The sequence below is a fragment of the Canis aureus genome, chromosome 5 (assembly GCF_053574225.1).
Source record: "Canis aureus isolate CA01 chromosome 5, VMU_Caureus_v.1.0, whole genome shotgun sequence".
Taxonomy (NCBI): Eukaryota; Metazoa; Chordata; class Mammalia; order Carnivora; family Canidae; genus Canis; species Canis aureus.
The window spans coordinates 6998303-7011654 of NC_135615.1; the positions used below are offsets into that span (position 1 = coordinate 6998303).

General features: G+C 37.3%; 1 protein-coding gene across 5 annotated transcripts in view; it reads right to left on the bottom strand.

Annotated features, from left to right (window-relative positions):
• MYO3A (myosin IIIA) overlaps positions 1-13352 on the bottom strand; it is a 239889-nt gene that overhangs the window by 212297 nt on the left and 14240 nt on the right. For 4 of the 5 annotated variants that reach the window (XM_077896753.1, XM_077896752.1, XM_077896751.1 and 1 more), the window contains exons 3-4: positions 10282-10466; positions 7368-7502 (exon numbers count right to left, since the gene is read on the bottom strand). In XM_077896753.1, coding sequence (XP_077752879.1) covers positions 7368-7502; positions 10282-10449 — 303 coding nt within the window. In that variant the 5' untranslated portion in view covers positions 10450-10466. Of the gene's footprint in view, positions 1-2153; positions 2218-7367; positions 7503-10281; positions 10467-13352 lie in introns of those variants that run through there. The other variant, XM_077896754.1, reaches the window with a different exon arrangement.

Genomic DNA, 13352 nt, shown 5'->3' on the forward strand with positions numbered 1-13352 from the left:
TAACATCTCATTTATATTCTTCATAGCACTAACAAAAATGGATAAATGTCTTTCTCCAACATTAGACTATAAGGACCACGATGACAGAGTTTTTCTGGTACTCTATTGAATGCCCAAAACCTACAAAACAAAAAAGAGGCACTAATAGGTTTAGATTATTTTAACTTGGGCCTGGCCCAAAGTAACATAATATCTATCGGATTAATAAATGACTGCATGAAAAAACTTAAGTTCTGTACACTTATGCACATACAGGTACACACATACAAAATGACAAAAGGCCATCTTTTCACATGATGATCTAGATAGTACCTCTTCAAAGTGTGGATGTCTGACTTAATTTCAATAAAATATAATAAGGTACCAAATTCTGCATTCCAATAAAATATTAATGAGAAAGGCATTATCACCTAATAGATATTTCTTAATGTGTAGTTTCTAACATAAATTTTCACATTACTTTTCTAATGTCAAGCTAGCATTTTTTAAGGTATTATTGACACATAATTGACTCATTTAAGTATACAGTTTGATGCTGTTTGGTAATTTGTATATGATCATATAACCACTAAATCAAGATATAAAACAATTCTCTCACCCTAAAAGGTTTCAAAATTCTTGGGAAAATGCCATAAAATATTGGTAATGTTAGCAACAAGAAACCCATGATAAAAAAAAATCAAAAGGAAAGAACTTAGCAGAAATATTTTAATGGGTATGGTAAAATTATATGTATTTGTCAAATGGCAAAACATCCCCAGTGACCTCATATTTTTTCCTCTGAAATAATACTATAAATTCCAATCCTACTCAGAGAGCAGATGCTTTTGCAATCACTGGAGTACTATGAGGAAAGAAAGACATATAGGCATGAATTTCCTACATTAGAAGAGTATGAAGAAGTACATTTAGACTGCTTTTCCATCTTGCCCTTTTTTTTTTTTTTAATTTTTATTTATTTATGATAGTCACAGAGAGCGAGAGAGAGAGGCAGAGACACAGGCAGAGGGAGAAGCAGGCTCCATGCACTGGGAGCCCGATGTGGGATTCGATCCCGGGTCTCCAGGATCGCGCCCTGGGCCAAAGGCAGGCGCCAAACCACTGCACCACCCAGGGATCCCCCCCATCTTGCCCTTTAAGTAAAAAAATAAAATGAAACAACTCTTAAGTAATTTTCTGTTCTGTTGCAAGTACACTAAATAACAGCCTTTTATATGAGAGCTAGAAGGGTTGTTCCAGCCCCAAGAACATGAAAGGAATCACCCTGTCAGCCTGCTACTCCACTGCAATTGTGGGCAGCTCAAGGAAGGAAGGAACAATGCTATGCTATTAGGGCAACAGAGAAGCCCAGCTTCCCACAATGCTCAGCTTCCCCTGACCCCACCCACATATACAAAACTGCAGTGGTTTCATGGCCCCTTCTGTGTCCACGTTATCTCCAGCACAGTAACATTAAAGGGTTAACTTGAACAACTTGTTTCGAGGTGACTCATTTTTTTTCTATCATCCTATGCTTCCTTCCCTCATGACAGGTTCTATCTTACTTACTAGACATAAATATAAAAACAGAATAACCAATAACACGTGAGAAGTGAAAGTAGGATTTATTGTCTGTGAAAACCACTTTGTTTACCTGAAATGTGCATTTGAGAGCCTCTATGGCTACCTACTGGATTTTTGTGCTTCTGAATGCCACCTGTAATTTCTAGTCTTTGATCTCTTGAAAGGGATATAATTTTATAGAGAAAAATTGCCGTAATTGGAAAACAATGAGAAAAAGCAATGTCACTATTAAGAGTGAACAAATCAGGCAGGACCAATTCAGATAAATAACAGAATGTAATCTGTAGCATCACCAGAAAAGGAGAAATCACAGCTAAGATTGGATTATGAGGGAAGTCTGAGAGGCATGTTGGTGGCTCAGTGATTGAGCATCTGCCTTTGGCTTAGGTCCTGATCCCAGGGTCCCAGGATCGAGTCCCACATCGGACTCCTTTCAGGGAGCCTGCTTCTCCCTCTGCCTGTGTCTCTGACTCTGTGTATTTCATGTTCATCAGTAGCAAATGCTTAATACCAGACTGATTTAACTAAATTTTGACTCTTGGTTTTTAGTCTCCTGGGTCAGTAGTGATAAACATATGTAGAAACCTTACCAACTCACACCTCCTCGGCTCCCCTCCATCCTTGCTACTGACCATCAGGAACAGACACTAGCAGCTAAAGGACACAAAGCCAAAAGAGGTATTGATATTTTACTATGCAGGTCAGTCAAGAAATATGGTAACAATAGTAGAAATGAATATACGTGTGATATTTTTAAATGGGACATAAGTAAAAAGAAAAATCTGGTTCTCCCTTTATGCCTACATCATCAGTAAAACCTAAAATACTAAGTGGCAGTAAATATCCCCATAGACAGGGACGCCTGAGTGGTTCAGTGGTTGAGCGTCTGCCTTCGGCTCAGGTCGTGATCCTGGAGTCCCAGGATCTAGTACCGTATCAAGCTCCCTGCATGGAACCTGCTTCTCTCTCTACCTGTGTCTCTGCCCCTCTCTCTCCCCATGTCTCTCATGAATAAATAAATAAAATCTTTAGAGGAAAAAAAATCCCCATAGACATTCTATCAGTTCCCACAGCAGAAAATATTCTACACCATCTCTTATTAGATAGTTTCATTACAAATATGCAACTGGAATTTCAGAGGGCTAGCAACTAGCACTCTTCTCCTAAATCTGGGCAACAATTAGCATCTGAAAGTGAACATACAGAATTGAGAAGGAAATAACTCCCGAACAGGGCTCTGTATATTATTTCATGCTCAAAAACGTAAAACAAAATAAAAGGGAAATACAAAGGAAAAAAGAGAAAAACTGTATCAAAGTGAAAGAAATAGGGGCACCTGGGTGGCTCAGTTGGGTAAGCATCTGCCTTTGGCTCAGGTCATGATCCCAGGGTCCTGGAATCCAGCCCTGAGTTGGGTGCCTTGCTCAGCGGGGAGCCTGCTTCTCCCTCTCCCCTCTGCTCAAGCTCTCCTATCTCTCTCTCTCTCACAAATAATAACATCTTTTTTTTTTAAAGTGAAAGAAAAATTCAAGAATCACAGCTAAATAATAGAGAAAAGAGGCCAGTAAGATCTGAGTAAATATTGTTTTTCTCAGGATTTGAATTCTGGATTAAAATATAAGTAAAATTATTTTTCACAGTGATACGTCACTGAGCAGGAGTTTTTCCAAGCTGGCATAGACTCCCCATACACCAGGTTGACCATGAGAGGTGTCACCTACTGCTCACCCCCTGCAGGACGCACCTTGTCTAAGAAGATTCATACTAGAAGCCCAGTATTATGAGCATGACTCTAGGTAATATTACAGCCTCTCTCTGGCCATTCTTTTGCTATCCTCATACAAACTAATTTATTTGGGCATTATTACAGTAAGAGGTATAATTAGCAGTCATTTGTAGAATAAAGTATTGACGCCAAAAGCCAATTTTCTGAAAGTACCTCTAGAGCAGCACCTGTACCATTCATGTTTATAAATCAGGTAATTGTACATCTAGCCACTTCAGTGTATATGTAATTAGTCTAATTTACATATGTCAATTATCTTATATACAGTTTGCCAACTTCCTGCTTTCCTTTATCCCCCCCATGTTGTAAATTGAGATAGATCAGATTTTCAAAATACCATTTTAATAAACTACCAGGTTTTTTTTTCTCTCAAGTCATTTAGGGATATTTCTAATTCCTCCATCTGATAGTAAAACACAAGGACAAAGTTCAAAGAAGCTGTTAAGTCTGTACTGATTCATTAGCTCGGGAAGCTGCTTTGTACTGGATGTTCCAAACCCTTTTAATCAAATCTTTTCTGCTGTCAGAAAAGAACATTTAACTATGTTCAGGTGTCTCCAACTCTTGCCTAATTCCAAGTGACAATACTGAGAAATGACAATATAATTAGAACACGGATTTGATAGACATAAAAGAAAATGACTGATCTCACTCAATTTTTTTAAAGTCTGGGCAAAGATCTATCTATACCTTGTGCCCTTGCCCATGTAGGCCTACTTTAAGCAGAATACCTGTGACTCCATTCAAATGTTAATATACCAATGATTCCACATAGAAAAAATTAAAGATGCATCATTGAAAATTTTTTAAGGATATAAATATACAGAATTTTATTCAAGACTGCATTAAGAATCAGCACAGCATTAGATCTCAAATACACATGCACGAACATGAAGTAAACTTTGAAAATTCTCCATTTATTCAAGGCAAAATGTTTTGAGTTCATAATGTACATTCTATTACTTAGGTAAAGTTCAGATGACTAAAAGTTTTGCTTTGTTTAATGTGATTTAACTATAAATATAAGGCAATCTTAATAGAGAAAAACAAAGTAATTCTCAAATCATAATACACTGCCTTTTTTTAAAGAACACAACTGATTACTTAAAAAACTTTTAAACTTCGGGGGATCCCTGGGTGGCGCAGCGGTTTGGCGCCTGCCTTTGGCCCAGGGCGCGATCCTGGAGACCCGGGATCGAATCCCACATCAGGCTCCCGGTGCATGGAGCCTGCTTCTCCCTCTGCCTGTGTCTCTGCCTCTCTCTCTCTCTCTCTCTCACTGTGTGCCTATCATAAATAAATTTAAAAAAAAATTAAAAAAAAAACTTTTAAACTTCTATAAAGTAATGTAATACATACTTTCGGGTTTTGAAAAGGTTCTGGAAAATACTATCTCACAATTCTGAAAGGCTCCATGGTTCAATGAAATGTGGCAGACTAAACGTATAAACGTATTTCCTCTCACTCATGAATCTCCATTAAAATGCTGGTAATGGAGGATGCCTGGGTGGCTCAGTGGTTGAGCAGCTGCCTTGGGCTCAGGTCGTGATCCCAGGGTCCTGGGATCAAGTCCTGAATCAGGCTCCCTGTGGGGAGCCTGCTTCTCCCTCCACCTATGTTTCTGCCTCTCTCTTTGTGTCTCTCATGAATAAACAAATACAAAATGTTAAAAAATTTTGGTAAGGAAATCAAAAAGTGGGGATCCCTGGGTGGCGCAGCGGTTTGGCGCCTGCCTTTGGCCCAGGGCCTGATCCTGGAGACCCGGGATCAAATCCCACGTCGGGCTCCCAGTGCATGGAGCCTGCTTCTCCCTCTGCCTGTGTCTCTGCCTCTCTCTCTCTCTCTGTGTGACTATCATAAAAAAAAAAAAAAAAAAAAAAAAGATATCAAAAAGTTTAAACCCCAAGAAAAAAGAATGGAAAAAGGGGAGAGCAGTGGACAGGAGATTTCAACAGAGGTTTTCAATATGGAAAGCAGATGATGTCATAGAGATCAGTTTAGCGGGGAGGGCTGATTTGGAAGTGCAGAGGAAGCCACAAAATAAAGCTCTAGGTGAGGGCTATTTTGTAGTTACCTGGGCACATCTACCCAGAAGCTGGGAGAAGAGGGGGCAGGACACAGGGACCTTTTGAAGTCTCTAATCAAAAGATTGACACCCTCCTCATCTCACATACAAAATATCAACATCACACTACACACACAACACACACACACACACACACACACACACACACACACAGATCCAGGCAAGAAACTGGAGGTTTTATTGCCTAGAGAAACTGAACTGAATGGACACAAGATTTGGTGACATCAGTACAGTGGATAATGAGAAGAAGGCATAGACCACTGAATGGTGTCTAAAACAGGGGAGTGAACTGGAAAGGGGAGATACTCGGGGAAGAGTGGGTTTCTAGGTAGGTGAGCAACAGAGGTATCAGAGAGGTAGGTCTGATACATGGCTGACCTCCTCTGTGGAGCAGGAGGACAGAGGGTCCTAGGGGCACAACTAGCAACCTTGCCAAAATTCAGAACACAGGGGCACCTGGGTGGCTCAGGTCATGACCCCGGGGTCCTGGGATCAAGTCTTTCATGGAGTTCCAGGCTCCACTGGGATCCTACTTCTCCCTTCCCTCATCCCCCCTGCTTATGATCTCTCTCACTCTCTATCAAATAAATAAACAAAATCTTTTTTTAAAAATTCAAAACACAGATTACAAAATGAAAGAGTAGAGAAGCTCAGCCATACATTTCCAGGCACACATCAAAAGCACGGATCTGCTCAGGAGAAGGTAGTCCCACTGAACTGGGTCTACATTACTACTGCTCTGTATTAAAAGCCTTTCAGTTCTACATGCTTTTTGTTATGTGAATGTATTTATTTTGCAAAAGGTAAAAATGATTAGGTCTATCTGAAATTATATTAAGTAACAAGATAGGGTAACTTCATAAATAATACTACCAATCATTTAAAACATACAAAAAAAGATGAAGGAACTGTTAAATGTTAAGAGGGGTTCTTTTTATAGTTTCAAGTGTTTTCTACAATGATCATCCATTTTAAAGTCATTTAAAAATCATTCAAAAACCATAATAGAAAAAAAAGTATGAAAACAGTACTATTTATATGTATGTCACTGCAGAAAAACCAACAGGACATTCTGAAAGAAATACAATAATCAAATGCTAAAAAGAATCATAACGAACACAATAAATATATGTTATTACAGTCAACAAATAAAGGTTTTACTAGTCCTGAGTTTGATAGAAGCAACTATTAAAAACACTTGTAAATTTTATCAAAATAAGTAATTACCTCATTTTAATAATATTCAATGAAAATTAGAAAAACTACATTCTTCTAGGGCTGGCAGTTACTTTAACAGGGCACCTTCCCCTATGCATTCCTGCATATTAGAGACCACCAAATCAGAGAGAACTGTCCAAACCTCCTCTCAGGAGACTCTACAGCTTTTCCTTTTGACAACTTATTTAGTATTCCACACCATTTCTGATAAGGTTTTACCCCATAAATGTAAATACCTGGTTCTGCAGTTTATGGCATTAGTATTCAATGAGGACAGAAAAAAGATCACAGCTTACCATTTTTGTCTAATGAAGCCTCACATTAATTTTCCCTTATGCCCTAGCACCTGGCACAGACCCTCCGACACGTGTTAGCTGAGCAAAACACGGATGAATAAATCAGTATTATAATGGAGTCCCTTTTAAGCTTGTTCTTCTGCAAGGAAAAGCATCCTTGTTTCTTGAGTCATTCACTGTGGAGATGTTTCCCTTTACTCTTTAATAGTCTTTGAGGCTTTTTTTTTCCTTTGAGGCTTTTCTTTAATTTCCTAATGTGTCTTAAAAGGATAAGGCCAGTACCGGACAGAATATTTTGCTGAGGCCATCGCCAGCCAGGAACATAACAAAGGAACGGCTTCACGGTGTCGATGTCATATGAACATTCGGTCCTTCCGAGAGGACACTAAATTTCCACACGTAATGTTGAAACACTTACCTCGAGAACCAACCATAGCTTGTCTCCGTTTGTTTTATCCTTCTTAAAGTACATCCCGTAGAATCTGACCACATTAGGGTGGTCAGAAAGCGTTTTTAAGATGTTATACTCTGCTTCAATCTCTTCGTCCATATCCTAGTTACAAAAAGTCGTAGGAAGAAAGCAGTGAGAAAAACATGAATTATGGCAAAGAGACATATTAGAGACCACCAAATAGAGAATTTAATTTTGTCAAAGCAAGCCATTGTTCTAATGGCTTTAATTGTGCTCAATAGTATGTACTGAAATTTCTCATGTCATTATTTAAGGGGAGAGGTTGTGATTTTCCTGCTAATCAAATACATCTCTAATTATGTTGATTTCATCGAGTCAAAAGGGGACAAATAAAAGACTATCTTTGTATACAATTAGAAACATACACAAAGAACAATTCCAGAGAATCTTCCTTTCCTTGCAGTGTTAACTTTGTTTCAGTGGCAAAGCCATTGATATGAAATAAAAACCTAGCCGGTTCATTTTGTTTCTTTGAAACATAGGATATTTAGAAGCTTTCAAAAGCTAGTCATATAAGCAATAAATTCCTATCTTTCCAAAAAAGTAAAATAAAGTTATACATAACATGGCATACAGCTTTAGTTAGCGAAAGGCCCATTTGCCAGAAGTAGAAGAGGTTGCTACCCTGTCAACAAAGATGCAGGATAACCACTTAGTCATGTTTTTAGAATTTAGAAAACCACAATATGTGAAACAACTCAGAGTAATAAGAAGAGTAATTAGAAGGCTTTCTAATACTGTTTTTACAGTAACATTTAGTGTTCACATTGTTTTATGACAAAATCATGTACTCAGAGAGCCAGAAAGAATTTTAGAGGAGAACTCTAATTTTAGAAAAAGAATCTAAAGCTCAGAGACGTTGGTCACAGAGCTGGTTAGTATAAGATCCACGACCAGACTGCAAGTTGACTGTTTCCCACCTTCTAAGCCCGTTCATTTTTTCCCTTTCTCAGATAGAAACTTACCATATCAAAATTCATAATAGATTCTTTTAATAAAAAAGCCACTCTGCAAAATGCTTAGGATGCATTTAAATTTATTTTATTAAGATTATAATCTCTCAGTTATAAATCTTTTTTATTTAGCTTGTGACATGATAAATGAAGAGGAAATAAATAATTCTTAGAGAAACATACATATACTATGACAAGAATCAGCACTGTAAAAGAACAAATTTTATACCAGTTATAAAACCAATATATTTCATTAAAGCAATAAAACCAAATGTGATTTTTAAGGTTCATATCATATGAAACATGAGTAAATTATAAAAAAAATAATGGCCATATGTATTCATAATCCATTTTTCCTTCTCCATTAAGAAGTAGAGGAATGGGAGAGACATAGCTGGTTATGGGGCCAGACACGGGATCCAGGGGGAGTCCTTTCTCTAGCCACCAAGAATCCCAAACCTTACTTGCAAAGACCAAAGGAGAGAGGTACAGTCACTTTGGTATAGCTTGGTTTGTGTCTCCCTTTAGTTTAAATGGTAAGAACTGGGGCTCCTGGGTGGCTGAGTCGGTTAAGCAGCTGCCTTCAGCTCAGATCATGATACCAGGGTCCTGTGATCGAGTCCTGAATTGGGCTCCCTGCTCAGTGGAGAGCCTGCTTCTCCCTCTCCCTCTGTGCCTCCCCCCCACTGCTCTTACTCTCTCTCACTTTCTTGGTCTCTCTCAAATAAATAAATAAAATCTTTTTTTTTAAATGGTAAGAACTTTCCAACAGGTGAATATGGAAACATTCAGCATCAGTTAAGCCTATATATAGCTGTCTTTTTTTTTCTTCCAGTGTATCTAACTTATTGCTTGAAAATAAACCCCCACTCTCCCTTCTCCTCTGCTCATAATAATATGAAACACTATAGTTATAATTGGTTTAGCAGAAATGAACAATAAAAAGGGAAGACCAACCCTAAGATATTCAGAGGCCTTTGCAGTATCCTACAGTTTGTTAGTGTAGAGCTATGAAAGGGACCAGGAGTCCCACGTCTTTCCCAGACATATCACGTCACCTCTGTCATGGCACACTCCATCAAGGCAAGAGTCAAATAACTGGAGAAACTGCTCTCAGTAGAACTTTGGGGATTATGTGATCACTGAGCTCATTCTGGCTCACCTCTGTGCTATGGGAGAACTATATTTTTCCCAGGAGCTGAAAACATTCCAAAACAGCCAGTTGTCATTCCCAGAAAAGAAAAAAAAAAAAAAAAAAAAAAAAAAACCCTCAACTTTTTTATGCTCTTCAAGGCAAAAAAAAAAAAAAAAAGGCTTCAAAAAAAAGCAAAAGAGGATCTCCACTAAGGCATCACTTAAAGAGGCCATAAGGACTGCACGTGCAATTTCAGTTCTTCACAAGGAAACTCACTCTGATTATAAGTGAATATCATTTCTGCTTTGCAAACATTTTGGCAAACCTGAAAATTAATCTCCCCTCTCTGCAAGAACTATAATTTAAAATAAAATATTTCTGCATTAGCTTAAAGACATTCTGCCTAAAGTCTTAAATAAATGCAGGAGAAAAAGAGATCTGGCCAAGATGACATTTTAGAATTATTCCTAGAGCCTTGAGTCCATGTTCTTAGAATTTTTTGAAATAGAAAATAACATTAAGTCAACTGTTGAGCTCTTGAGAGCTCTATTTATTTGTTTACTTATATATTTGTTCATTTATTAAGTATTTATTGGGCCCTATAAGTTAAGTGTATAAACAAGAAAAACCTAACAAATAGACTTTTTTTACATTCAACTGTAATTGATGTTATGACAAATAAATCAAGTTACTTACAGATTTTTTTTTTACTGCTTCGTACAAATAAAAACAAAGTTAATTAGCAGGAGAAAAGAAAAATAATCTGACATACATGAATTGGGTCCAGGATTTTCACTGCTGCTTTTTGGCCATTTTTCTTATTCAACACTTTAAAAACTTTCCCATAAGTTCCTTTGCCAATAGTTTCGGTGATTTCCCATGTATCAGAAGGATCAGGAAAGTTATCAAAGATAATTGTTTTTCCAGTTAATGGAAGCATCTCACAAGTTTAAATCACTGGAGAGAAAAAATACAGTTTTAGCTACGTTTGATTGGTTATATTAAATGGCACACATAAACTCGTGGGAAATTATCTAACATTTCACTGATATGATGGAAAATACACAGCAGCAACCAAATGCACTCAGAATTATAGAAAATTTTAATTTCAATTCTTTTTGCAAACAGATTAATATGAGTTTAATAATGCTTTGTAAACAGGGCTTTATTTCTGTTTAATATAGTCCCATATTAATTGCTCTTCATTCTTTTCATATTAAAATAAGAGGCACATATTAAATTAGTTTGATATATTGCTTTATACTCAGGTATTAATACAATGAATAAAAAATTTTAGAATTAACCTTAAAGATGATAAAATTCGATGTTGACAAGGTAAATCCCACATATAAGACACAATATCACTCCTCTATAAAACACAAAAATGGGTCCCCTCCATAATTCTTTTATGAGGAAATTTAACACAACCTACCAGGTCCTTTAAAGTATGGCCTTTGCTTTATGCCCTAGGCTAATGCCTCAACTTTTCTCTCAGATACTACAAACCAGTCACTCGGGATCCTTTAGAGTCATTTTTTTCTTGCTTAAGGATCTTAATGGACATGAATCCCTCCCACTTCCACCTATGGTTCTTAAGATTTTATTTATTTATTCATGAGAGACACAGAGAGAGAGGCAGAAACACAAGCAGAGGGAGAAGCAGGCCCCCTGTGAGGAGCCCAATACAGGACTCGATCCCAGGACACTGGAATCACAACCTGAGCCAAAGGCAGACACTCAACCACTTAGCTACACAGGCATCCCCACCTGTGGTTTTTTACTAAATTCCAACATCTACTTATCTTTTAGAACTTAGCTTAGATGTCATTTCCTCTCAATGAGGCCATTCTCCATTCCATTCCATGCCTCACCTCTGTACTTGCATAGCACTCTATCCATGATCACACCAGATCACACAACAGGCCCAACACCTGGCACGGTGCTGAAATAATTAGGAGCATATGACCAATGAGGTCAGGTGACTTTTAAATGAAGATGTTATATGTAACCTGAAATAAGACCCCAGGTTTCTTGACTTACCAGTAGTGTTTTTAACCTTCTATAGTCTCCCTATACTACATTCAACCATTTGTATAAAATTACAAGGAAAAACAAAGTAACAGAAAGAGCTCTCAGAACTTCTGGTGGCCCTTATAGTTGTTCAATTATCTGTGCAAACCCTCACTATCTTCAAAGTTAAAGAGTTGCCTACAGTTGTGCTTGTATGTGTACGTGAACACGCAGAAATACATCTATTAACTAATAGGTATTAATACTATATAATAAGGTTAGCCCATGAAATCCATTTGTCTAACCACAATTTTCAATCTCAGCCACACCACGGATCTGCTGAGTTCTTACTTTCCATATTGCCACCAACCCTATTCATTCTTCATTCCTTCTTCATTTGCTTCTTTACCAGCATAAATTCTATAGCTTGAATTATTATGACTTCCTTGCAAATACTCTCAACACTCTTGTTCCTCTTTCTCTACCATCAGTTTCCCAGGATTAAAAAAACAAACAAAAAACCCCAATTCTGGTTAAACCCTATATTTCTTCACACTTGTGCCTATAGTTAGAGAAAACTACCCAGCCACATTGACTGGTTCCACTTCAGATAACAAACCTACACAGACCCTCACCACTCACTAAATGTCCTACTGTGCTTCCCTAGTTTGCCTATTCCTTTCTCAATATTCCACAGTGATCCCTCTGCTCACATTTTTCTCTTTTCAAACAAAGCGTTTTTCTCTATCTTCTCCCATGAAATTTCCCAACTGATGCCCTTATTTAACAATTTAAAAGATAAAAGCCACAATAAATGCCTTAACACCACGAACTTTTCATCCAGAAAACCACATACCAATGCGCATCAAACATGAGTTCATTCTCATTACCTATCATTGAAGTTTGCTGTTTGGCCTCCATTAATCTGTTTCTTCAGTTCCTTCCCACCTTCAGATCTTGACTCAAATATCACTTTCTTAGAAAGGCCTTTCTTGGGAGGCACCTGGGGTTGAGCGGTGCCCTTTGGCTCAGGTCCTGATCCTGGGGTCCCTACAGGGAGCCTGCTTCTCCCTCTGCCTATTGTCTCTTTCTCTCTGTGTCTCTCATGAATAAATAAATAAAATCTTGAAAGAGAAAAGAAAGAAAGAAAGAAAGAAAGAAAGAAAGAAAGAAAGAAAGAAAGAAAGAAAGAAAGAAAGAAAGAAAGAAAGAAAGAAAGAGAAAGAAAGAAAGAAAGAAAGAAAGAAAGAAAGAAAGAAAGAAAGAAAGAAAGAAAAGCTACATAAAGTTAGCTTTCCCCACATATTTTATTTTTCCTTTAGAATGTAAGCTACAACAGGGTAGAGACTTTTTTTTTTAACTACTGTATCTGCAAATCCCAGAACAATGCCTAGCATATGGTGGGCAATTAGTAAATTTGGCAAAATGGGCAAATGTTTACCTGTTCTGATAACATAGACCTTAGCTATCTTGTTCACCTCCAAATCTAATAATGCCTGACTCTATGCCCGGCATATAGTAGATGCTAAATATTACAGCTGTTGAATAAATTAATCAATGTGGTTCTTCAAAAGAAGTTTTTAAATGAGGGAGAAAAATAAGGATTAGGGAGAGCTGAAAAGAATTTGAAAATCTGAACAAAATAACGATCATGTTCTGATTCATTATACTTAAGGGCACATCATCTTGTAAATGGCTATGAATGCCTGCTAAAAATTACATCACTATATAAAAACACACTTATGAATAGTTCTTAGAACACTTAATCTTTATGAAATTTGTGCCTTTGATCCAAAATGCAATGGAATAAATAAGAAGTAATCAGTAATAATC